Source organism: Notamacropus eugenii, chromosome 1, assembly GCF_028372415.1.
Source record: "Notamacropus eugenii isolate mMacEug1 chromosome 1, mMacEug1.pri_v2, whole genome shotgun sequence".
Classification (NCBI taxonomy): domain Eukaryota; kingdom Metazoa; phylum Chordata; class Mammalia; order Diprotodontia; family Macropodidae; genus Notamacropus; species Notamacropus eugenii.
Window position 1 is genome coordinate 521807586 of NC_092872.1, and position 26711 is coordinate 521834296.

At 44.4% G+C, this 26711-nt stretch overlaps 2 protein-coding genes and 1 long non-coding RNA gene across 5 annotated transcripts; 1 reads left to right on the plus strand and 2 right to left on the minus strand.

Annotated features, from left to right (window-relative positions):
• Window positions 1-5322: 5322 nt before the first annotated feature.
• LOC140520075 (uncharacterized) lies at window positions 5323-13254 on the minus strand. Its single transcript, XR_011972389.1, has 2 exons — window positions 13168-13254; window positions 5323-6685 (listed from the first exon to the last, which is right to left on the minus strand). It is a non-coding gene; the product is annotated as an uncharacterized lncRNA (long non-coding RNA).
• A 56-nt stretch (window positions 13255-13310) lies between these two features.
• On the plus strand, window positions 13311-25834 carry SYS1 (SYS1 golgi trafficking protein). 3 transcript variants are annotated; one of them, XM_072633715.1, is made up of 4 exons: window positions 13311-13612; window positions 13973-14261; window positions 16097-16164; window positions 17047-18484. In XM_072633715.1, exons 1-4 carry the CDS (start codon window positions 13311-13313, stop codon window positions 17285-17287), a joined length of 900 nt encoding a protein of 299 aa, XP_072489816.1. In that variant the 3' UTR covers window positions 17288-18484. The 3 variants fall into 3 exon arrangements, with proteins under 3 accessions (XP_072489816.1, XP_072489818.1, XP_072489817.1); XM_072633717.1 differs by lacking the exon at window positions 17047-18484 and adding an exon at window positions 24131-25834 and having other exon boundaries at window positions 13489-13612; XM_072633716.1 differs by having other exon boundaries at window positions 13489-13612; window positions 14036-14261.
• On the minus strand, window positions 19956-25227 carry LOC140520073 (neuritin-like). Its single transcript, XM_072633722.1, has 3 exons — window positions 25143-25227; window positions 24217-24340; window positions 19956-20398 (listed from the first exon to the last, which is right to left on the minus strand). Exons 1-3 carry the CDS (start codon window positions 25195-25197, stop codon window positions 20179-20181), a joined length of 399 nt encoding a protein of 132 aa, XP_072489823.1. The 5' UTR covers window positions 25198-25227; the 3' UTR covers window positions 19956-20178.
• Window positions 25835-26711: the final 877 nt, after the last annotated feature.

Here is a 26711-nt window from a genome sequence, read left to right on the forward strand (position 1 = left end):
TTGATACCATAGTGTCTGGTACATAGTTGGTGGTATTTAAATGTCTGTTCCCTTCCCTTTCTCAACCAATCTGAAGATACTTCTTGTCAAGCCTAATTAAAATGCTAGAGATGCCCAAGCCTTTTTACATCTCTGTTCTATTGTTTCAACTGACATATGTTCCCACTTGATAAACGTTTCAGGGCTAAGTGGAACAGGCTGACATGGACCCCTGCAATTATATTGATATAATTCATAAGAGAAGGTGAAGCACAACGGGGAGAGGTGTCAAATCCTAGCTATTATGTGACTTTGACATATCAGCCTCAGTTGCCCCATCTGTAAAATGGGAGAGAGTAGACTAAATGATTTCTAAGAATCCTTATACCTCTAGGAGTATATTACTTCATGAAATTTACATATCTAGAGAATTTTACAATTCACAAAATACTTTTCTTACAATAACCCTGTGAGACTGTAGTAAAAGTATTATGATCCTCATTCTAAAGATGGGGAAACTGGGGCCCAGAGATGGGAAATTATTTGCCTAAGGTCATAGAGCGAGTAAGTAGCAATCTTATCTCATCATCCTGGTATTCTGTTCCTTCTGCAAGTTGTTGACAGTTCACATATCCCACTACACAGATACACACAATAATATTTTAAATTATTGGAGGACATGAGGAGAGAGGTTGCACTGTCATTTACCCCAGCCCTGTCCCTGCGGGACTCTGACTTGATTTTTTTAAGTTTTCCTGAAGAAGACATAAGCCTCACTAGAGTGCAGGATCCCTAAGGAAATGTCTGGAGCCCCACCTAATTTATTATTGAATATTGACAGACCCCTCATTGATTAGAAAATAAAAATAACCCATTTTTATATAACATGTTTTATATGGCATGTTAAGGTCTGCACTTTCCTCAGGACAGTGTCGTAGAGGCTGTAGGTTGTACAGGGGCTGTAGTTATTATCATCTCCACTTAACAGTTGAGAAAACAGGTTAAGTAACCAAGCCTTCATCAAAAAACTAATACATTATTAAGGCAGGATTCAAACGCAGTTGTCCTAATTCCTAGTTCAGTAATTTATCTGTCACTCCAGCATACCAGAAAGGAACCAAACTAGCACCCTTACAGGGTTCACCCTCTATTAGTGTAGCTCAGGGGAGGGTAACCAGCTTCCTCAAGGCCACATGTGGCCCTCTAGGTCCTCGCTGCAGCCCTCAAGGCCACAGGTTCCCCACCCCTGGTGTAGCTCTTCTATCTGTCCACAATGAATGCCCAGCAATGGGTGTTAATGTCACCTCTTTCTCCTCAAAACTACCTCCTTGACTTCTCCACAGAGTCCAGTCTGGGAGAGAAGTGATGATCAGGGTTCCCTAAATGTAAGCAGCATATTGCAATGGAGACAGCTTCTTATTGTTCGGTTGATTCAAGTCTTCTTGATCCCATTTGGGGTTTTCTTGGCAAAGATATTGGAATGGTTTGTTATTTCCTTCTCTAGCTCATTTTGTAGATGAGGAACGGAAACAAACAGGATTAAATGACTTGCCCAGGGTCACACAGCTGGTAAGTGTCTGAGGCTAGATCTGAACTCGGGAAAATGAGTATTACTGATTCCTAGCTTGGCATTCTCTCCATTGTGCCACCTAGCTTCCCCAAATGTACAGGGCACTGAACTGGAAACCAGGATTAAACTGCTGTCCCCTGATTTCCTGTCCAGTGCTTTCTCCATAGTTGAGTCACTTCCCTTGGCTGACCCTCTGTAAAGTGAAGGGCTTGGATGAGACTGTCCTGAAGGTTCCTTCCAGCTCAAACTCTCTGACACATGGTCTGTATCACCCATAATGGCACTTAGTCACTAAGCGTTCTCTGTTCTCTCTGGGTTCATCTTGTCTTCCCAGCTTGATTCTCAACTTTGCAAGGGCAGGAGCAAGGTCTTCAACCTTTGTATACTTGGTGTTTAAATACTTGCAAAACTGAATGTTCATTACTGTATTCAGAAGCTCTTATAATCTGGTCCAGCAGCTTACCCTTCACACCTTCCTTTTCCCCTTTCCTCTTACCCCCTCTCCCCAGTAACTCCCTTTTCTTCTTTGCTGGGCCTGGTTGGGACACCAGGCAGCAGACTGTTGAACCATAGATCAGACCCAGAAGAAATCTTTAGAGATCACCTTGTCCAACCCTTTCAGAGATATGAGGAAACTGAGACCCAGAAAAGGGCAAGTGACTTGCCTAAGGTCACACAGTCCATTAAGCCACAGAGCTGAAACTAGAACCCATATCACTGTGCCCATTTCAGAATTCCAACCACTATAAGAAGGAGGTCACTGAAAATCAGAGGAAGTCAAAAGAGCTCTGGTGAATAGCCCCCAGGCTTCCAGAAGCACCTGTCCTACCAATTAAATAAAAGTGGAATGAATTGTCTCTAGTTTACAGCAAGCTTCCTATCACTGAAGGTGTTAGAGCAGAGACTGAATATTCACCTGTTGTTGATGATCTAGGTACATTTCCTACTTCAGGAAGGAGATACAGGAGATGAACTTAATGGTGTCTTCTAGCTATACGTACCTTGGATTACCAGTAGCTGGACCCCAGTTTTGGATAGCACTAGGGAAACTGAGGCAGAAACAACTCAGAAGAGATATTGATCTATGAGATCCCCACTGTTGAGAAACATGCTTCTTCCTTCCTAGAACTATTTCAATGCAAATTTCTCTCAGTGCGGGTAATGAACCCAGAGTTGACGTGAACCACAGTTACAGTGTCCAGCCACAGCCTTTCCCAATGTTAAGCTCTTGTCACTATGTTCCTGTTTCCCTAGAGTCACTATGACTCACTCATACAATAGGGCTTTGGGAGATCTACCCCTACTCCACAGCAAATTGCTCCCAAGCAGATCTTTTCCATCAGAAACTATACAATTCTGAAGTTTCTTCAAGCACGAAGATTTTAAACTTACTACAGTATCTTCTTTGTCCCCTCACCAAAGCACTTTTAAATGTTTCTTCCCCAAGGCAAACTTGGAGGAAATTGTCACCAAAAATGGGAAGGAGGAGATCAGACATCTTTATGGAGCTGTTTTTCTATGCCTTATCTTCTCCCCCTCCAGACTGTACCCTCCTTGAGGGCAGGGACACTGTCATTTTTCGTCTTATCTCCACTAGACAGTACTCTGAACAGAATAGGCATTTAATAAGTATTTCTTGAATTGAACTAAATTAAATTGGTTTTTCTCTAAAGAGAGTCAGTAATAGCTAGTTATCGTAGCTATTCCTGCTTAGTGTCTAGGCCCTGGAAAATGGAGTAAGTAGAAAGACCTTTCACCAAGTATAGGATCACAGGATTTAGAACTGAAAAAGGACTCTAGAGGTCATCTAGCCAAATCTTGCCATTTTATAGAAATGGAGACCCAGAAAAGTGAAATGACTTGTCTAAGGTGACACAGGTAGTAAGTAGCAGAGCTGAGAGTCAATGTCTGGTCCTCTGATTTCAAATCTAATATTCTTTCCACTAGTATTCTATCCCCTAACAGTTACTATCCCCAGAAGCCCAGACCACTAAAAGCAGAGTATTTGTTTATGTGGGATGGGAAGCAGGGATGAAGTAGAAAAGAAGGGTAATGCGATTTCAGCTGCTGTCTTCCTAAAAAGACCATCAGGACAAATTCCATCCGTCCCCATTGACCACTGAGGTCTCATACTTCCCAAGCAGATGCCTAAGAAGAAAAAGATGTTTCTGAAGGTATAGCTACCTGAGCAGCAGGAACTAGGGGAAATGCGTCTGCCCTATCTCTGGGACAATGTGGTTTTGAGTTCCTCTTTCACACTGTGATGAAATCTCTGGCTGGTGCCCAGTTCAGCCAGATACTTAACTCCCTAATGGGTTTTCCAAATTTGTGAGTACACAGTTGCATAACCTGCCCCAATAACATGCTTCCCCTGGGGAAGGTGTTTTTCAAAAATGTTCCTTACAACAGGAACATGTGAAGTGGACTGTGTGCCAGCTGGAATGAGGGTGGAGATAGAGAGGGTCCTTCTGGGTATGTTCATCTTTCTCCATCTTCACAGAAGAAACTGCTCTTTTTCTGGGATGCTGAAAGGACTCGTGAAGGACTTCCTGAGGTTAGGGGACCTACAGGGTATTTCAGCACCATCTTGATATTTGAACTGAGAATGGTATCTTAGTAGACTGCCCGTCTTTTCCCTGGGGTGGTTTGGTTTGGTTTGGGGCTTCTGTCACCATTCAATTCCTGATCAAAGACAGATTAAAAGTGACTTTGCCATTAACAACTGAGTCATTCTCTTTCTGTGGGGCTTATCGGTGCTATCCTTAGATTAGTGGTGTCCTTTGGGGACCCCAGTAAGTTAGAGGCTCTTCCAGCTGGATTCTTACAATTGGTTCATAAACTGAGAGACTGGGAGGATGTTCAAGATGGAAGAGACCATTTAGTCAAACCACTACATTTTATAGATAGGAAAACTGAAGCCAAGAGAGGGAAAATAAGTTGTCCAAGATCCCACAAAGAGTTAGTGGCTAAGTAGGGACTGTAACTCAGACCTCCTGAGGCCCAGGCCAATATCCTTTCTACTACAGCATGTTTTTGCCTGGGTTTTCTCCTAAATAGCCCCATAACATAGGCTCTCTTCCTTCTCCTTCTCCTATTCCATTTTCATCTACTCCCTGGATCCCAGTTCCCTTTTGATCATCTCTCAGAGTCTTTGAAACTTCTCTTTCTAGGTCTGGGCCAAAAGAGGCCCACCCTTTGATGGCTATCTCTTTACCAGGTTCAACAGGCTGGTTCAGCGAGTCCTATGTAGCAGTGTGGTGCAATGGACAGAGTAATGAATTTGGTTAGTCAGCTATGTAACCCTAGGCAAGTCACTTAACCTCTCGAGGCCTCCCTCAGTTTCCTTATTTGTAAAATGAAAATATGAAATTAAATAGCTTTTTGTTAATCACCTAGGCACTGGAGATATGACCCAAAAAAATGAAAATTAAAAAACCCCACAAAGTTGTTCCTTCCCTTGAGGCTCTTATATATATATATTTTTTTTTTACTAAGAGGATACAATGCAAAAACAGACCAGTGAGACTAGGAGAAACCCTGGGTTCAGATTCTGATTAGGCCATATGACTTTGGGTATCCCCCCACCCCAAGTCCTGTACAACTCAATAGTAACTACTACCAAATTTTTCAAGGAAATAAGCTGTTCCCCATTAATAGAAAGTAAGCTCTTTAAGGGCAAGGACTGTTTTTTTGTTTGTTTGTATCCTCTGGTCTAGTGCAGTGTCCTACTACTTAACAAATGCTTGGTGAATGAATAAATGAGGCCGCTTAACTTATCTACCTTCCCTCATTTTTTTCACTTGTAAAATGAGGGGGTTGGTCAAGGTGATTTATTTCTAAGGCATCTGTTCTCAAAGTGTGGTCCAAGGATCTTTCCTGAGACTTTTGCAGGGTACATGTGAGGTCAAAATTATTTTCACAATAATACTAAGATATTTTAATTTCTAATAGGGTAAATATCAATAATAATCCATTTAAACAAAACTCTTGGGTGGGGAGTGGGGAGAAAGATTCTCTATAATTTTTTAAGATTGTAAAGGGGACTGGAAACCAAAAGGTTAAAATATTTCACAGTACTAAATCTATAACTCTAATATCAGTTAGGGGTTGAATGAGCCTAGGGAGAGATCAAAGAGTTCTAGGAACCCCAGAAGAGGTGGAGAATAAGGAATGCATATCGGCGTTAAGGGAGAGAATAGGAACTAAATGGATCTCTGACTTTATTTCCATCTCTAGATCCTCTTATCTTTGCTCTCTGGGAATGTTACAGGGAAGTCTCCCCAAGGTATCAAATCTGAGAGGCTGGTAAAAATCAGCTACCAAAAGCAGAAGTGGGAGAAGGGGGCTAGTTTCCAGAAATGGGGGAAGCTGAGAGGTGAAACTGATAAAGGAAAGGGAAAGAGCATCTTGCCCAGGTGAGGAGGGGTGCGATGGGAGAAAGCTTCAGATAGGAAGGGTGTTTTCCCAAGGGCTGCAGGAGCACACACAACTCAGGGAATTACATCAGAAACCAGCTATTCAGTACAGGCAAGCAGCCAGTCCAGGCCAGCTCAGCCCTCCCCTAGCCACCTCTGAGTTCCATTTCGGGAAAAGGGGGCAGGGCCAGGACACTCCCAGTGAGGAAAAGAGGGGGATGGGCCCCACATCATAAAGTTTGAATGAGAATGGGGGTGGGTACACAGTCTAAGAAACCAATGTCTGAATTCCAACTTCATCTTTTGAACATACTGTAAAATCCTCCAACTGAAAAATAAAAATAATCACTCATATTTCCATATCGTGCCATAGTCTGCAAAATGATTTCATTACAATAGTTCCATGAGATAGGGAAGGCATCATTCTTCCCATTTTACAGATGAGGATAAAGGCACAATCCATTCAGTAGGGAAGAACTTCCCCACTGAGAGTTCAATTTCTGGTAGCTACTTCTCCATGTTTGTCCTCATGCTAGATATAATTTCACGGTTCTTCCAACTGCCAGGCTTACTTTCAAATGGGGAAATATTTCCATATTCCCCTTTTTCATTCCTACAGGAAGTTGGCTCCTCAGCTGCATTCCTCCACAGCAACTGACACCTCACCTCCAGGCTGATGAGCTTTTTCTTTTTTTTCTTTCTTTTTTTTTAAATCAGAAATCTGGGAGGCATAGGAAATGGCTGATTACTGGGTGAGAAGAATTATTCATAGACTCATTGAATATCTGGGTAGGAAAGTTGTCTGGAAGGTGGAATGTCAAAGCTGGCAACAAATTTAGAACCAAAAAACTCCACTGGGAAGGACTCTTAAAGGTCATCGAGTTTAAACCTTTTCTTTTTACAGAGAGAGAGAGAGAGAGTTGCTGAAGGGAAGCAGTGTCTTGCCTCAGGTGATACAGTGTGGCCAAAAAACCTGGAATTGGCTCGTTTCCTGAATCCTAAAGCAGGGCCCATTCTATATAGGGGAAACAGAGGATGAATGATGAAGAAATGAGCTTTAGTCTGCTGAGGCTGGGAAGTGTGGGAAATAATCAATTCAATCTTGTTTCGCTTCACCTTTCAATCAATTCAATAGCTATCTCTTCTATAACATGCTGTGTGTCCCCAGCGAGTCTAGAAGGAAACTTGGAAGTTTAAAAAGCATTTTGCCTCTTTGAGCTTATCTCATTTCATCTTCTCTCTCTTTATACTAATTAGTCTCACCCCTAACACACTTAGATATTTTGATAAATCTGTTATCTTGTCCATGTGGCTCCTCCCTTTGATGGGAATGGTGAGATTACATCCCATTCATGCCTTTTCATCCATTGCCACTCTTAGTACATGTACTGGGCTCTACTCAGGGGACTGAGAGCCTTCCTCCTTCTTGACTGTTGTCTATCAGTGGTAGTTTGGGGTTGTGCATGAGCTATCCCCAACTCTGGCTCCTGGAAAAGTCACTCTTTTTTCCAATTACCCATCTCTCAAACGAGGTTCTCTTACAGTATTCATCCCTAGCACAGTTCTTACTGGATACTATGTTTCAGGCTTCTCATGCTCATCATGTGTCTAATCTGTCTTAATTAGGTGTTCTTTGGGTTAAGTTTCTCCTCTCTTTCTCTAAGGAAGGCACTGTGGTCAAGTGGGGAAAACGAGTCAAGTCAGAACCTGAATTTGTCACTAACTTGATGTATACCCTTGGTGAACATCACATCACCTAGGCATTACTTCCCTTTGGCAACTGGGTGAAAGCTGCAGAGACGCAGATTTAAGTCTGGTTTAAGGAAAACTTTCCTTAACAATTAGACTTAGCTTAAAGTGAAATAGGCAGTAAGATCATTGGAACCCTAACAGTAAAATCTGGATAAGCCCTTGTTATGTACAGTAGAGAGTGAATTCTTATTCACGTCCAGTCTAGATTCCATGTGATTCTAGGGTTCTCGATAAGTTCCTTCCCATCTCTGAGCCTCAGTTTCTACACATGTAAAGTACATATAAGAATCCTTGCACATCACATATAGCACATGGATGTTCATTATTACGGGTGCTCCCTCCACTGACTGAAACCCCTCTATGGCTCTAGTAATGGTTTTTGAGAGTTGTTATTTGCTCTACTGATATGGCATTAGGAACTCAGAGTCCCATGTAATGGTTATTTTAGTTATACATATTGGTGTTAACCCCCAGTTGCACTGTGAGTCCCCTGAGGCCAGGGTCCATGACATGAAAGGTTAATTTGTTTGAATAATTGGAAGGAGCTGTATGTGGTTGAAGGGCCTACATTCTAAATGGGGGAAAGAAAACAACTGTCCTTCAAAACTTGTATTATCAGGGTATTAGAGGGAGCTAATTTCTGAGGTTATAAAAAAGAGAAAGAAAATGTAAACTAAAGAAGGAATATATTCTGTTGTAGAAAAGAGGAAGAGGGAGATAGAACTTATTATTTCTCATAATTGGGGTTAGAATATAAAAAATGAAGAAAGTGAGAGGTATGTATCAGATAAACTTTCTTGTTATCTGAATTAGATAAAAGTGGGTTGAATACACCTAGTCTGATGTAGAAATACACACACATACACACACACATATACATATATATATATTAAACTCATCATGAGTAGAAAACAGAGTGGTAATTAATAGGGATACTAGAGAGAGAATTTGTTGCCCAGTGGTGCCCAACTCTCTGTGACCCCATTTGGGATTTTCCTAGCAAAGATATCAGGGTGGTTTGCCATTTCCTTCTCCAGCTCATTTACAAATAAGGAAATTCAGGCAAACAGGATTAAAAGACCTGTCCAGGGTTGCACAGGTAGTAAGTATCTAAGGTCAGATTTGAACTCAGGAAGATGAATCTTCCCAACTCCAGGCCTGGTACTCAATCCACTCTGTCACCTAGCAGCTCAAATGGATTGGTAAACAGTATTAAATTTACAGAGAAGTCAAGAAGAATAAGGTCTAGGAAAGTATTTAAGAGGTGGTTAGTACGTTTTAGTTGAGTGGTAGGAATGAAAGTTAGATATTCAACAGTAAGTAGCTTGAGGGCAGGGCAGGGTTAAGTATTTTAAGGATTGCCAAGGTATGAGCTCATTTGTAGATTGTGGGGGAGGATCTAATAGATAAGGACTGAATGAAAATGAGTAGAAGGAGGCTTGATTGAAAGGGAAAGCTTGAGGAAGATTGGAATAGAATCAGCAGCTGAAAGAGGGAGGGGGCTTGGACTGACTTTCTCTGTACTACTCCACTTGGTCATCTCACAGCTCCTAAGAGTTTATCATCTCCAGGTGGATGATTCTTAAATTTGCTTATCCAGTCTTAGCCTCTCTGATGACCTCCAGACTTGCATCTCCAACTGCCTTTCAGACATCTCAAATTAGATATCCAGTAGACATCTTAAATTTAGCATGTATAAAATGGAACCCATCATCTTTCCCACAAACCCTCTCCCCTTCCAATTTTTCCCGTTACTCTCTAGGTCACCACCATCCTTTCAGTTCTCTCCCAACCTAGGTGTCATCATCTACTCTCTCTCACTACCCTCCCTCCCCCTCCCCACCTCCATATCCAATCTGTACCACAACTTGAAGATTTCACATTTGCAACATTTTCTCCTTTGTAGCTAGGTGATGAAAGTGGATAGAGTGCCAGGCCTGGAAACAAGAAGATACATCTTACTGGGTTCAAATCTAACCTCAGATACTTACTAGCTGTGTGACCCTGGTGAAGTCACTTAACCCTGTTTGTCTCAATTTCCTCCTCTGTAAATATGAAGTGGAGAAGAAAATGCCAAACTACTCCAGTAATTCTTCCAAGAAAACCCCAAAATGGGGTCACAGAGCATTGAGTATGACTGAACAACTCCTCTAATACTGTCACCACCATGGTTCAGGTGCTCATCACCTTACACTTGAACTATTGCAGTAGCCTGCTGATACTGCTCAGCACAAGTCTCTCTCTGCTACTGTCAGTACTCTGTGCAGCTACTAGGTGATTTTCCTAATATTCAGGTCCAATCATGTCAAACCCTCTCATCTTCCCCCCACAGACACACATTCTCCACCTCTCTCTCCTTCTCTCTCTCCCTTCCAGTGGCTCCCTGCAACCCCCAGGATCAAAAACAAAATCCTCTTTAACAAGTCCAAAGCTCTTTATGACCTATCCCCCTTCCCAGTCTTCTTATACCATACATCCTTTGCCCACCCACGTACTCTTTAATCCAGTGACACTGGCCTCCTTCACTTCTTCTCTGCCCCAAGAAGATACTCCATGTTTAAGCTCTGAGAATTTTCTCTGGCTGTCTCTTACACAAGGAATGCTCTCCCTCTGCATGGCTGCCTCCTGGCTTCCCTGACTTCTTTCAAAGCCCAGCTTCTAAAGGAAGCCTTTCTCAGTCCCTATTAATTTTAGTGTCTTTCTTTGGATTATTTCCAATTTATCCTGTGTATAGTGTGTTTGTTTGTACTGCATGTTATCTTTCTCCAATCAGACTGTGAGCTCCTTGAGATTAAGCACTCTTGCTTTTTTTTGTATCCTCAGTGCTTAGCACAGGACCTGGCACATAGTAGGCCCTTCATAACTGTTTATGGACTAACTAGCTGACTGACCTTGGCAAGGAAAAGGACTACCTACCTCCTTCTCAAAGACCAGAATAAAGGTATAGAAAATAGGTACTGAAGTGTGGAGTAGAGGAGAAAAGGGATCTTAAACTAGATAGTCTTGATTTTTCTTAGTAAAGTAAAAGATGAGGTCTTCTGCCAAGAAGGGGGCAAAGGTTGGCATAAATGTCTTGAGAAAGGAGGGGAAAGGTTTGGAACTATCACTGTAAATAGTATGACAGAGTCAGTTGGGAAAGCAAACAAGGATTTTTAGTAGCAATAAGGACTCACTAGGGGTGTTCAAAAGGGCTTTTAAACAATAGTGCAGATCTATTTGAGATTAGATAACATAAATGTGTAACAGACCCAGTCACTGGTTGCATGACTTCTTTCAATGGCATTCAGCAGCACCTGAGTAGGAGCAGAGAGGGAGGTTTACTAGCAGTTAGAGTTTGTCAAGATATGAGTGGTAGTAGGACAAAGGAGCAAGAGAATTAACAGAAGATGATAATTTTTAGTTGAACTGGTCAATCATGTGGTCCAGGTTATGATGGGAGGAAAGTGAGGTCAGAGTAGGAGTGATATACTAGATGTTACAAGAATAGACTTATCAAGTATGAAACAAAGGGAGAAATGGAAGGATGGGAAGGTGAGATCAGTTGGGAATTTCACAATTCAGGATTGGAGGAGATAATGTAAAGCACCTTGTGAATATTAAATCATAATATAACTGCAAGCTGTTATTATCGTTATATTGGCAATGAGCTATAATGGATAGCCTTAGCCTTAGGAAGTCACTCAGGAAGACTTGGGTTTAAATCTTACCTTTGTCACATACTGGGTGTGTGCCCCTGTGCAGAATACTGATTAACATTGGTAGAGGGAATTTCCTGTATAACAAGGGATCACAAAGCTAGCCCACATTCCCTATTACAATTATAATCTCTGAGGAAGTAGTTATTGGTGATGGTAAGATCTAAGATATGATCTTCCTTGTGTGTGGCTGAGATGGAATGAAGATTTAGGTCATGGGAATTTAGGAGGGTGGTAAACTAGGAGATCAGAGTGTTTGAGGGGACATTGATGATGTCCCTAAATATTAGGGCATGGGTTGGGATTGAAAGGAAGATTATGAAAGAATTATAGATAATAATAATGTGTATATGTATATAGTATGTATGTTATATATACTACATATAGTATATGTACCTTTAAGGTTTTCAAAGCACTTTATAAATATTATTTCATTTTATCCCTAGGGAGGTAAGTATCATTATTACCTTTATTTTACAGATAAGGAAATGGAGGTTAGGAGGGGTTATTTGATTTGTCCAGAGTCACACAACTAGTGTTTGAGTTCAAATTTAAATGTATTTTTCCTGACTCGGGGTCTAGCTGTCTATCCATTGTGCCACCTTGAGAAAACAGGGAGAATAACTTGGATGTCAGTCATGACAACAATGAGGATCAGGGTGGGGGGACAGAAACCAGTGGAATGAACCTCAAAGAAGGAGAGGTTGCTAAGTGATGGTGGCAAAGGAAGGGCCTGAAGAAGTGGTAGTAATAAAACACGAAATGCCTATCTTTCCTCCCAGCCTACTGTGTTGGGAGGTTGTTGTTGAAGGACAATGAAGGCATAAGTAACCAGTTACTAGAGAGGGTGGCAAGGTGCTCAAAAGGCAGCTTGAGCCAGATTTCTTGGAGTGAAAGAAGATGGAAAGAATGTGAGATGTGAGATCAGAATAGAAGAGAGTACCTAGGATGAGAGGGAACTTGTTAAGGATGAGGTGTGGTTTCCAGAGGGCACAATGGAAGGGGAGGTTTGAAGGAAGATTGAGATTATGGAAGAGTAGGATTTAGGTGGATGAGGAGGACATGAGGAATGGTAGCAGGGAGAAAGGAATTTTCACCAATTCAGTCTCAAAGGTTAAGGTACAGTAGAGGTAGAGGTGCAAATTTATTAGCCATCTGAAGCTGGGTGTTGGAAGTGGTTGGGTCTGGAGTTAGGAAGACCTGAGTTCAAGTCGGGACTTTTAAGACTCACTAGTTTATGTCACCCTGGGCTAGTCACTTACCCTCAGTGTGGCTCCGTTTTCTCAAGGGTAAAATGGGAATAACAACCGCGCCTACCTCGCAGGGTTGTTGGAGAATTCTTTCTCGCACACATACACGTGTACACATACACACATACATGTATAAATCTCATGTGAGATATCTGTAAAGAGCTTAGCACAACGCCAGTCACACAGTAGATGCCTAATATCCACAGGAGACGGGAACTACCTGTCGACTATGATTCTAGTGTTAGAGTATATCCTGTGTTAGAGTATAATAAATTGGATCCCCGCCCTCCCCAAAATAAAAAACCGCGGGGTGAAACCCACAGAGAGACTGGATCGGATCTCTCTGGTCAGTAACTACTTGGTTCCGAGGGACAACACGGAGCTCACACTTGGTGGCGGTCCCTAGGTCAGTCCCCACATTCAGGCTAAAAAGAAGGCCAGATCCCATCCCCCGAGATCCGAGCCACGGCCATTCTGGCTGGGGGATTTCCCAGTTTGGCTCCTACTTTTAATGAGGACTCTCCTCCCTCCTGTCTTTCCGCAGCGTCTCTTCCTTCAGTCCCCACAGACATCCAACCACAAGCTCCCGCCAGAGGGCGCGCGTTCCACTGAGCTGACGCCCCACTTCCGTTTCTCTTCGCTTTCCTCAATGCGCATGTGCGCTTGCTCTTCTTCCTCAGCCGCGGTCCCTCCCCTCTTCGCCCCGCCTCTTCTTTCGCGCGTCATTCCCAGTGCGCCTGTGCGAAGCCAGGTTTCTCTCTTCTCCTCTTGCTGGCTCCGTACCGTGTCCCCGGAAGCGTTAGATCTCTTTCCCGGCTGGGGCTGGGGCTGGGACACGAAGGAGTCGCGGCGCTCTAGCCGCCACCACCACCATGGTTCCAGCGGTCCGCGCCGCTCTCCAAGCTCCGTGGTGACAGCGGGCCGAGCTACTGTCCCACAGTCCGAAGCCGGGTGAGTGAACCTCGGACTTGTGCGGAGGTTCGAGAGCCTGCCTGACCTTCCAGAATGGGACAGCCTGACCTATCTGGGTCCCCCTTCCCCCGCCCTCCGCCCGAAATGGGCTCGTCCATCCCTCTCTTTTTCCCCGCCCCGTGGAGGGAGGGTTTGGTTACCATGGAAACAGGCCTGCGTTCACCCTCCCCCTCTCCCCAGTATACTGTTGGAAGATGGCACTTTGTGGGGGGCAGGGGAGAGCGGTAGCATTCATCTCAGCTCCCCAGCCGTGGGTCCTCCCCTCCCCGGGCCGGCCAGGTGTTGGGAGGAGGGGTCGGGAAGGTGGGTTGCCCTGGTTATCGAAGTTCTCCCTGCCAGCGGACCGCCCCTTGGGCCCCGCCCCCCACACTTCCCCCTCCCATGGCCTGGACACACGTGGAGACCGCTGCGGGAGGGAGGCGGCGGAGGCGCTGAAGCTGGAGGCGCGAGCCCTGGAGCCCTGGCCATGGCCGGCCAGTTCCGCAGCTACGTGTGGGACCCCATCCTCATCGTCTCCCAGATCATCCTCATGCAGAACGTGTACTACGGCTCCCTGGGTCTGTGGTTGGCGCTGGTGGACAGCCTGGTGCAGAGCAGCCCCACTCTGGACCAGATGTTCAGCCCAGAGGTAAGGGTCCTTGGGAACCAGAGGTCTAACCCAGAGCTGGTGGGGGGTCCACATTCAGTGCCTCTGTCTTCAGAACCTACCCGTTCAGTCGGTCATTTGTTCACTAACAACCCCTTTCATTCATTCATCACTCATACTCCCCGCCAGTTATGTATGCAGTCACCCACTCACCCGACCAGTCATCAGTCGGACTAGCCACCTGGTCAGCCAGCCAGTCACACTTGGTCTGGTGGGCAGGCAGGTACTCATTCAGTCCTCTCATTCACTCAGCTCCCCACACAGTGGATCACTTGGTCCCCATTCCACTCTACCACCCAGCCAGTACTGATTTGCTATCCATTAAGTACTGGGCACAGAGATTTGTGCTTACACAAAGCTACAAAGTTGAGATAAGACGAGTTCCCTGTTCTCCTGGCATTTATATTATAATAGAGTGAATTGACACACAGATGCAAATCCTTATGTAACATATTACATGATAAGTAATCAGAGAGGGTGAAACAAAGTAGTACTTGAGGTCTAAAGAGGAAGAGTGTTACTTAATGGGGGCAGCAGGGTAGACACCCTGGAAATGATATTTGACTTGGACTTTAGGATGTGTAGGAATTTGACAGATGGAGTGGGATGATGGGAAGGGGGAGAATGGAGGGTGGGAAGCCATTCTAGGCACTGAAGCAAAGATTGAGGCAGGAACTCAGGGCTCAGTCAGAGACAGTATGGTAGTAATGATAAGAGTATCTGACACAGTCAGGACACCTCAGTTGAAGTCTTATCTCCCTACCACTTATTAGATGTATAATTTTGAAAAAGTAATTTTCTCCTTTCAGAGCTTCAGTTCCTTCATCTATAAAAAGGAGATAACTGTACTTAATGTTACCTAGTTACAGTTACCTAATATTACAAAGTGCTGAAAGCTATTTAAGCTATTAGTCACTATAGTACTGGTAATTGTGATTATCATTCACTCAGAAAAGTTCTGGATTCTCTGTTGAGGCACTGGGCAGTAATCAGAGATCAATGAGATCCAGTCTCTCTGCCTTAAAAGAGCTTCGCATTGGAAATCTAGGGCTAGGATACACTAAGACCCACTAATAAGTATAATATATACAAAGGATAGAGTGTGATAAACACATAAGAAAAGTACAGTGTTGTGTTCAGAGAAGGGAAAGATGAGGAAAGATGGCATTTGATCTGACCCTGCAGAGATTCAGGTACAGTTGAAGGCACATTGTCAGAGACAGGAAGATGTAGAATGTGTGGGGAGATAGTGAGCAGTTCTTTGGGCTGGAGAGCAGAGTAAGGAGGTAGTTAGTATAGGGAGATGAGGCTGAAAGGATAGTCAGATTCCCTTAGGACCTCTCTCCTCTGAGACTCCAACGACACAGTCAAAGCTACTCAGGAGGGAGACCTTTCCTGGGGGCATAGCCTGGTCAGGATCTACTACCAGGTTATTGGTGACTACTGAGCCTCAGTAGCCTCAGGATTTAATTTCTCACCCATATCTAAATGAGAAGGTATATGGATCCTGGCAGTATCTACCTAGCCCTTATTTGGTGATAGGTTCTGATCTTTTTCCCTGATTGCTGTGACTTAATTCTCTTTAAGCCTCAGTTTCCTCACTTGAAACAATGGATGTAATACTCTTCATTTAGTTGTCAAATGAAGTTGTGTCTGTGTGTGTAAATAATTTAAAAATACTATCTGAGCTGTTATTAGCATGTGATTTCATTATCATTCTGCTGGGGTTCTTGATCCAGGTCCTTGCTGAAAAATCATCTTCACATCCAGTGTCACTCCATTCATTTGTGAGTTCTTCCTTCTCTGTTTTTCCTCAGATCTTGGGCTTCTCTACTCCTCCTGGCCGTCTCTCCATGATGGCCTTCATCCTCAATGCCCTTACCTGGTGAGTATCCCCAGCCTCACAAGCCACCTGGAGTTCCTAAGACAAAGCTTCTTTTGGCCAAATATTAGAGCTATCCACTCAGATTAGAATCTTGATATGAGTGTTCCTTTCTGGGGCAGCTAGGTGACTCAATGGATAGAGTGCCAGGCCTGGAGTCAGGAAGACTTGAGTTCAAATCTGACCTCAGACACTTACTAGCTGTGTGAATGTGGGCAAGTCATTTAACTGTGCCTCAGTTTCTTCATCTGTAAAGTGAGCTGAAGGAAATTGCAGGCTACCCTAGTATCTTTGCCAAGAAAACCCCAACTGGAGTCATGAAGAATTGGACATGACTGAACAACTACAACTTCTTTTTAGGGAGTAGTGAAAGAAAGTGGGCTTAGTCAGGCATCTACCCCAGTTCTAGTTTCCATAGAAAAGTAATCTATATCTTTCTGCTACATGTAATGTGGTCTTGAGGTAAGACCATTGAGCTGAGGCCCAAGAGATAAAGATTCTAGGTCTACACTCTATTATGACCACCTTCTATGAAGCTGGGCAGGTCACTTTGGTCTGGTCCTCAGGGACTTCATACATAAAATGATTAAGTTAGGCTACTTGATGTCTAAAGTTACTTCCTGCTCTGATATTCTCTAAGGTACTTCACAGCTTCTTCATTTGTCTGTGAATATATGGCCTAATCTTTTTCTCTGGGTGAAGTCCTTGATTTTACATTCACAAAACTTTTATATATGTGGTTTGCGTATTTCCAATTCTTACAACTGTTGTGCTTCATTCAATCTAATCAGTGATCTGTCAGATGAGTTACCTTCAGATTGCTAGATACTTTTCTCAAAGAAAGGCCAATCCAGTGATCTCTCCCCATTTTGTGCCCCATGACAGTGCCCTTGGTTTGTTATACTTCATCCGTCGAGGGAAACAGTGTTTGGACTTCACTGTCACAGTCCATTTCTTCCACCTCCTGGGATGCTGGATCTACAGTTCCCATTTCCCCTCATCGCTGACCTGGTGGCTGGTGCATGCTGTTTGTATTGCCCTGATGGCTGTGATTGGGGAGTACCTCTGTATGAGGACAGAGCTCAAAGAGATCCCCCTTAACTCTGCTCCCAAATCCAACGTCTAGGAGAGTGGCTTCTGGGGCCGTGCATACCCTCTAGTCTTTTTGCTGGCACTGAGAGGGACTTGGGCAATGTGAAGTTGACAATGGTGTGGGAGAAGCAGGCTCCACCAGTCAGCCAGGAGCAGTCAATTGGCATATGCTGAGGCAATGATGTCTGCAGGGAAGAAATGCATCGGGAAGAGAACCTTTCCTATGGGCAAAGGCAGTGAAAGGAGAAAGCAAAAATTGGAGATGTCTCACTTTTTCCACTATTCTTGTCATTTTTTTAAAGAAAAATATCAAGAAACTCTGATTGGAGAAAATCCCCTGCCTGGTTATTCACTCTGCCAACTTGGGATAGTTATAACTTCTCCAGTTTCGCTGGACCAAAAAAGTTCAGTTTGGGGTAATACGTATTTCAGTGGATGGAGAGGTCATAAAAATGGTACAGTCATCAAGGCCATGATGGAGGCATGAAATGCTAGTGAAATCTAAAGCCTGCTACCCTGAGACACACATACTGGCCAGTGACCTTCCTTTGGCTCCCTCTTGTCTGTCTTATCCCTTGCCCCTGGTTCCTATGAGAGGCAGCTCCTAGGACCCCTAGGGAGCATAGACTGGCAGTTACTCCCTCCTTTCCTTGGAACTATAGTACAGATGGGAATACAAACTTACTCAGTGATGGGACAAGCCCAGTGTTCCACCCATCCAGGGTTTTTCTCTTGCCAGTTGGGATGATGTGTCTAGGAGGAGGAGGAGGTAGTGCTTCGCTCTGGAGATGCTCCTTTGGGGAAGGATTTCTAGTTGGAGTGACTGATACCTCCTTGACTTCCTTTGTACATAAATACAGTATTTTCCAGTTCTGCTTGTGCTGACTTTGTGTTACTGTGAAAAGCTATTGGGAAGAGTGTCTCACAAAAGTACAGACTTCTGGTTTCCCTTCCTGGGTTGAAGGAGCAACCTTTCCATTTTACTAGCAGAACAGTATGGTAGAGTGGAAAGGGCACAAGAACTGGAATGAGAAGGATTCTAGTTCTGGTTTGAAAATGTGACAGAGAGCTATTCTCTTTCCCTCTTGTAAGCCTCAGTTTCCTTATTTGTAAAATAGGGATAATAATACTGGTCCAACCTGACTCACTGAGCTGTTGTGCTGACTGCATTTTGTAAAGCCTTAAAGTGCTATCAAAATAAGAGTTATTAATAAATTTGCAAAGAACCAGTGTACTGTGGTGGAGAGAGTGCTGAACCAGGCATCAAGAGACTGCTTCTAGTCCTGGCTCAATCAGCAACTGTGTGATCTTGAGCCAATAACTTCCCCTTTCAGAGCTTCAGTTTCTTCATTTGTCAAATGAGAAAGTCAGACTAGATTGCTTGAAGTTCCTGTACTGCTCTACCATTTCAAGATTCTGATAGCCCTCTCTCCTGCTCCTACCATACAAGTCCAGTATACTCCCCCTCCCAAGCTCTAAGGGAATTGCCTTAGACACTGAGTGGAGAGATACCATCCACCATCTCCTGATCATTTTCTAGCCCAGGTGACAATGGTGGTAAGGTCTTTGTTCTGTTTCATGCTTGCCTGGCACTTACTTTTGGTGCTAATGAGTTACAGCAATTCTTGCTTCTTTATGGAGAGAAAATGTGAGCTAGAAACCTGTCCCAAAGACCTGTAAAATGCCAAATTTTTCCACATTACTAGTTTCACTGCTGGGGAGGAAATGTAAATTTGACTTTAAAAAAGTCACTGATATTTCCCATGCTGCTCTGGATTTTAACCTTGTGGAGGGAGGGTTGAAAGCTGGCTAGGTGCAAATTTAAGAAGGCAGATGTTTGGGTGGAGAATCATTGGAAAAGGATAAAGATTGAACTGTGAATAAGTCTAAAGGGTGATATTTTGCCATACAACGAGATGTAAGAGAGTGACTTTATTAAGGTTTCAATCTTTGCGGGGAAAAGGCATAGAACCTGACATAGGTTTTCTTTTTGGAAGGGGCCCAACTCTACCCAGTGCATGAATTCACCCCACAATGGTCTCAGTAGACAGCAACCCAAATTTTCTCCTCCTGGTTAAGTCCCTGCATCTTATAATGGAACCTGGTGACCCCTTAGGATAGTATGAAAAGGGAGGGCTGCAGAAGGGCACCCTCTTTTCCCTTTGTGTCAGTTGATTTGAGATTTGATTTTCAGTATAGTGGAAAATAATAAGCCAAGATCTTAGAGAAAGAAGGCATCTCTAATTCCGTCCTCACAGCCTGTTATTAGACTTAGAGGCAGTAACATCCTTAGAGGCTTGCTCTGCAAGTTATATGTCATGGCAGTGCTGTCTTTTGATAGTTATTGTGGAATTGAGAAGTAGGATGGTGGAAAGAGCACTAAAGGTCCTGGATTCTGCTGCTCACTACACTGCGTGACCTGGCCCAACCCACTGCTCTCTTTGGGCCAGTTTCCTCATATGTAAAACGGGGATAATGCTTTTTGCACTAACTTAGCTCAAAGGACTGTTGTAAGGCAAGTGCTATTCCAAAGTGAGCTATTATTATTTGGACCTCAAATAGTAGGACTATCTCATTGAATACTGGGAATGCACAGAATTTCTAACACTTGAACTCTGACAGATCTGCTTCCCTTCTTTCCAAGTTGATTTTCTAAGGAAGGCTTACTGATACATGGTAAAATCCATAAAATGCAAGACTCCTGAATTACAGGGAGGTTTTTAATTGCAAAGGATACAGGATACATTGAGGTTCTTTTCTCAGCATGTATTCTGGAGCAGTGGGGTGGCATTACCTAGGCAGGAAATCAGTGGGTGTTAGTCTGTGGCTCAAGTGGCTTGGCACTTGGCAGTAAAGGATCTTCTTTTCATTGGACAGGAGAGTGACTCAGGGAGGCAGGTTCTATGCACTGACCCAGGCCTGCCTTTAGAACCAAACAAGGAGCAGAGCGGTGCCCAGCAGGTGCCAGGGTAGGAGGAATAAAGGTCCTGGTCCACCAGAACCCTGGGGGCTGCATAGCTCAAACAAGTTCCCAGGAAAGTGAAGATTCCTCGATTCCTTTTTTAACATCTCCCAGATCAGGATAGCTTCCTCCTCACAGTCCTGAAGGCTAGTCAGGGCACAGGCGTGAAACTCTTCCCAATACCTGCAGCCAAAAGGACCAAAGAGGTGGCCTTTCTGGGGTTTGTATACTTTAATTCAACCTAAGCCTTATGATAATCCTCTTCTGTGTATAAACACTGGGCTAGGTGCTGAATTCAAAGACCAAAACAAAATCCCTATCCTCAGCGAGCCTGCATCCTACAGGTGATAGTGCTGGTAGTGGGATCCAACATGTGGATAAATAAATGTGATACGAGGAAAACTGAGGAGAGAGACAACAATTAGAGAAGAGGGAATCACTCTGGAATTTCATATTTCGAAGGGAGCCCAAAGGTTGACTGATTTAACCCTTACCCTAAAAAGAATCTCTTTGACAATCTTGCCAGCCAATCTTTGATTAAAGGTTCCCAGTGAGAGGGGCCCTCCCCCCACCTCCTGAGGCAGCCCATTCCACCTTTGGAGAAGTCTAATTATTGAGCCTTCCCTTCCATCAAGCCCTCAATTGGCCTTTTGGCAACTATTACCCTTTGCAGCGTTCTGCCCTTAGGGCCAAAAAGAACTAGTCTAATCTCTCTTCAACATGACAGCCTTTCAAATACCTAAAATCATGTTCTGACTGAGTTTCTTCTCCAGGCTAAATATCTGCAGTTCCTTCCAACAGATCTTCCCATGGCAGCTACTTGAGGCCCTGGTTACTTGAGTACCATAATCATGGTACTCACTGGTCAAGTTTCAGTTTATCAGTGAAGGAAGGCTTCTCTTAGGAGATGGAACCTGAGCTTAGTCTTACTGGAAGAGAAGGTTTCCAGGTGGCAGCGATGATGATGGAACAGTGGAGGCCTAGCATGAGATATGTGCCAGTTTGAGTCCCTAGCATAAGAAATAGAATGTTGAGGGCAGGGAACCAGAGTCCAGTTTGGCTAGAACATGGAGTGCAACAAAAAAATTTGGAAACCTGGGTGGGAGTCAAATTTAGGATAACCAGGTTAGGACAAAGGTGAAACCACTCAAGCTTCTTTGAGCAGGGGAGTGGAGTGATATGGTCAGAGCTATGTTTTAGGAAGATTATTTTAGCCGTTGTTCAGGAAAGATTGAAAGATTAAAAAAGAAATCAATTAGGAGTCTATTAAATAGTCTAGGAAAGAGATCATAAAAGACCTGAACTATGGTATTAGTCCATGAATAGAGAGAAGAGGCTAGGTGGATAGTGGATAGATTGCTAGGCCAGGCATCAGGAAGTTTAAGTTCAAATCCAGCATCAGGCACAAGCTGTGTGACCTTGAGCAAGTCATTTAACCTCTGCTTCAGTTTCTTCAACTATAAAATGAGGATAATAGCATTTACCTCTCAGGGTTGTTGTGATTGTCAAATGAGGTAATATTTGAAAATTTTTGGCACACAGTAAGTGCTATATAAATGCTAACTATTATTATTTTAAGAGATGTTTTGAAGGTAGAATCTAACAGACTTGCAATTTATTGGCTTTGGGGGATGGTGAGGGTAGATGAATATTCAAGGCTGATTCTTAGGTTATAAATCTAGTTGATTGGGAAGATAGTATTCTCAAGAGAAATAAGTAAGTTTGAAGGAGGGGTAAATTAATTGGTGGGGAGAATTAGTTTTGTTTTAGGATATGTTTAACTTGAGTTGTCTACAGCACATCTAGGAAAAAAGGGACTACAGCTAAATATTCCGATTTGGGAGTCATCTGGGTAGAGATGATAACTAAACCAATGGAAGCAGATGTCAACCCCAAGAGAAAGAGCACAAAGGGAGCCAAGGGCAAGGGACAGAGCCCTGAGGACCCCCTGCAAGAGGGGTAGGAGATGGATGATCTTGCAAAGGAGACTGAGAAACAAATTAGGCAGGCAGGTAGAAGCACCAAGTGAGAGCAGTGTGATAGAAGCCTGTCAAGAGGAGGTGATATAACATTGAGAATAGTTGCAGAAAGGTGCTGACTGAGAAGCCATCCAATTCTGTGCTTAAAGCACTAGGAATCTTGGAGAGAGCAGTTTCATTCCAGTGTGGAGACTGAAAACAAGATTGCAAATGGCTGAGAAGAAAATTGGTGATGTGGAAATGGAAGAAGCAAATGTAGATTATTCTTTTGAGGAAATGAGCGGAAGAGAGAAAAGATGGAGGACTATAGCTTGAGAGGATAGCCGATGGGGTAGATGAAAACCTGTTTGTACCTGAGGAAGGAGCCAGGTTAGAGAGATGTTGGTGAGAGCAAGAGAAGAAATGATGAAAGATGATGAAAGCAAGATTACAAGTAGAGAAGTTGATTTGGGCAAGGAGAAAGGTCGCTTCTCTAAGAGACTAGAACAAAGGAAGAAACAGCAGGGAACAATCTAGAGGGATATTCTGAGTTGTATGTGGAGTAGGGGCAGTGAAGGGAGTTCACAAGAAGTAAAACGGGATGAGAATGTCCACTAAAAGGAAGGAGGTCTTGAGGAGAGATTTGGAATAGTCATTGTGAGGGCACAGAATAGTCCATCAAAGAAGAAGAAAAAGATTGCTGTGCAGCAGTGAGGGTCTGCTTGGTCTTCCTAACTCCAGACCTGGAACTCTATCCAGTGTGTCACCCAGCTGTTCTACTGTTTATCATCTGGATACATGTTGTAACCAGTGGTGTCCTAATAAAAGTTTAATCACAGCATACTCAAAAAAAATATGAATTTGTAGTGAACACAGAGATATTGTGTGGCCTTAAGTATTAATCAGCTATGAAGAGTGGGGTGGAAAAAGCAGAAAGCTGGGGAAATGTAGGGTTGACAGGATGAATGACAAGACAAAGGGGCAAAGGTATTACGGGGGAAAGATGATATATCTAGCTGAATTAATTAGCTAGGACTATGAAGGGAGGAAAGTGAGGCCAAAATTAAGATGAATGGTTTGGATGTTGTGAGGAGAAGAATATGGTGACTTGGTGTTCCAAGGCATATTTCCCTATTTGGGGGAGGAAGGGAAATCAGATTGAAAGAAGCAGTAAATAATCCAAAGTAGGACTTACTGGATTTGGGCCTTATCTTCACTTTTTATTTGTGGCTTTCCCAGGGGAAAGAACAATTGAGCTTGGGAGGCAGGGGATCTCAAGTCCTTTTTCTAACACTTTTTTTGCTGTGTGATCTTGTCCCCTTCTGTACTTCAATTCTTTCAGACAAGTCATAAAATTATAGAGCAGAAAGGGACCTTAGGGATTAACTAGTTCTACTGCTGCATTTTTCAGAGTAAACCGAGGCCCTGACAGATTTAAAGGTTATACAGTAAATTAGTGCAGAGACAGGATTAGAACCCTCATCACATTTATTAAGAGATGGAGATGGTAGAGAAGGTAACAGACTTTGGATCACACCTGATTCTGTCCAGTGGCCTTTGCTTAAAAGACCATGGCTTTCAAAGAAATTTAAAACCACCAACCTTCTGAGAGATCGGTAAAGTATTTCCTTTCAGGTAATGGCAGATTTTGTAAAGCTCTCAGAAATATCCTTTACCCCCATGAGCACTGTGGAGAGCAGGTCGAGAATTTTGGTGTTTCAACGGATGATTCGGGAGATTAGGAAGGAACATAAATTCCCCTTTCAAATACCGTGGGTAATTAATTCCCGGAGGGTGGTTGGTGGAGCAGCTGCTCATTAGTGGGAAGAAATGAGGTCATGAGTACCCTTAGGGCATCCTAGAGAAGCAGGTGAAAAGGAGTTTATGGGGGGGTTGGGGGGGTGCGGTATTTCCGTTCTTCTGATCTCAGTCCCCTTCATCCTTCCAACCCTTTCAGGCAGGACCTGTGGGGACACCAAGGCTCGTGGGGGACACATGGGGCAAGCTGCCTCCAGAGGGAGAGGAAGGATGAACGCTACTCACCCACAGACTGTCCGCAGTCCCTGCGCCTCGGTCATGCTGCTTCCTAGCTGCAGTACACAGGCAGAGAATCCGCGGTACACTTGAAGGCATTCTACCTGGGCGTCTCGAGCCCTGACAGAAGTCTCTGGAGTAGAAGGCAGGGAAGAGGGGGGATGGAATGAACCAGCCCAGCTCCGTGTGGAGTCTCAGTATAAACCGCTAGCCCTACTCCCCCGACCCCCACCCCAATCCCCAGCCTGGTACTTGTCAGACACGACTGAATAACGACATGTCCCAGCTCCACATTCAAACTCTAGTTCTGTTGCTTCCGCTGTGTCCCAGAGAGAGCCCGCTCTTAAGCCACCACGCTTCATTCCCTTGTTTCAGTGCCCTCCTGGGCCCTTTATCCCCGCCTTATCCGCTTTGTCTTTCCTCCATCCCATCCCTGCTTTCAGTTAAATTCCTTTTTGCCTCAGGCAGTGAGAGAGAAAAGTAAATTGGAACTGAGCCCAAGGAAGCCAAGGCAGGCTCCAGGGCCGAGGGAGAGGTTCCGCGGGTAGAGAGCAGAAAGCCTGCCAGAGTGGGAGGTGAACAGAGAGAGAAGAGACGGAAGGTGTTCACTTTAAAATAAGAGGAAACAGAGAGCGCGCGGAGGCTAAGCCTGGACGCAGAGGCGGCCAGAGAGCGCACACGTTTGAGGTCCACAGAATAATAGGCAGTTTGCGCTCAGCAAGGAGAGCCCAAAGCTCAGGGACTTAACTGGGAGGGAAGAAGCCACAGTCGCAGCCCCGAACGGAAGAAATGAGAGTGCAGAAGTGAGAGTTTGACTTGGGAAGGAGTGCGCACCTTGGAGGTTGGAGGCGGAAGGACAGACGTGGAGGAGCGGGCATAGAGGACGCATGGCAGAGGGATGCAGTGAGTGTTTCAGCATATCTTGGGTGCCTTACCAAAGGAGGGTAGCAGCAGCAGCAGCAGCACCGAGAGCAGAAGACCCAGCGCCATGGCCCCTCTCAGTGCAGTCTGCGGGGTCCCATGTGGAAGACCGAACAGCGGAACCGGGAGTCCAAATCGCTCACTTCATCTGCTTCATCTGCACCAACCCATTAGCTCCCACAGCCTAGCTCCCTCCTTCTCCCTTCCACCGCCTGACTCCCTCCTCCCTCCCAAGTGTGCAGCTACTTCACTGCCCCAGGTCCCACACCTGGTCAGGTTCGCTGGCCCAGACCAGCTGCCGCCAGCTCCCCAGTAGAGGCTTGGGACTAATAGACAAGCATTAAAGGAGGAACTGTTGGACGGGAGTCTTGCGTGGGAAAAAGCACTGACTGGATTCAGATCCTTCCTCTAATGCTTACTACCTGTGTAATCTGGAGCAAATCAACAACTCCTCAGACTCGTCGTGAGAGGGTAGGACCAGCGACTTCTGAGGTTACTTTCTGTTCAAAATCAAAATCTGTGATCTTATAATCCTATAGGCACAGACCCAATACTCTTACAGAAGTAGAAACTGAAGCCCAGAGTCAGTCAGGAAACAATCTGACTAAACTTAAAATCCAGGTCTTCTGATCGCTACATCTTTTATCCAATCTGCCGTATCACTAATCCTTTTCAATTGATTATTAAAAATATCAGTTTGAGTCAATGATAACTTTGGTTTCTGAAACCGAGAATATAAATTCTAATTCTGTCTATGACTCTTGCCATCTGAGTTATCCAGGGCAGTTCACTTTACCTTTCGGGACCTCAGTTTTCCCATCTGTAAAATGAGGGACGATCTTTAAGGATCCTATCCAACTTTAAATCTAGCATTTCCAAATTGGCCAGAACTGCCAGAGGCATGGCGAAGGCCAGAATCATGATCATACCACCAAGAAGCACCAGAGGAGACATTGTAAGATCAAAATTGTCTGAATGTACCCCCTACCATACAAGGATACAAGTGCCGTCCCCTTCCAGATTGGCACCCTGGGACAGACTGGATCCCTCTTTTCTTTCCTCCCCCAGAGATAATCTCTGAGGTGGGGAATGGAAGGCGGAAGGTTTGGAAGACCGGGCGAAACAATTATGACGCCCAGATCACTATGAGCCCTACTCGCTGGCCAGACCTAGGTTAGCCCAGGATTAATTCTACTCTCCAGTAAATCCCAGCATTCTTGGCTTCCCTTTCCAAGACTGCTCACTTCCCCTGTCAGTCTTTTCTTCTCCCCTAAGGACTGACGGATCTTGGCCAGATGGCTCCAGCCCCGTGCTGTGCTACATGGGGCATTTATTTGCACAGACGTGACTTCTCTCGAACTTCCCGCAGGCGGGGGCTGACCTAGCTATCGCACTCACTGAGTCCGAACCACTTGCCTGCTCAAAGACCCTGTTAAGTGGACGCAGTGTCACTAGGGGGGCGCTGTTTAAGGGTAGACTCTACAGGGGGTGTGTAAGACCACCTGTCTGCCACGGCACAGGTTTCCAGGGTTCTTCCCTGTAGGGTGGGCTGTTGTAGAGGGCACACTGCTAGAACGGTGGAC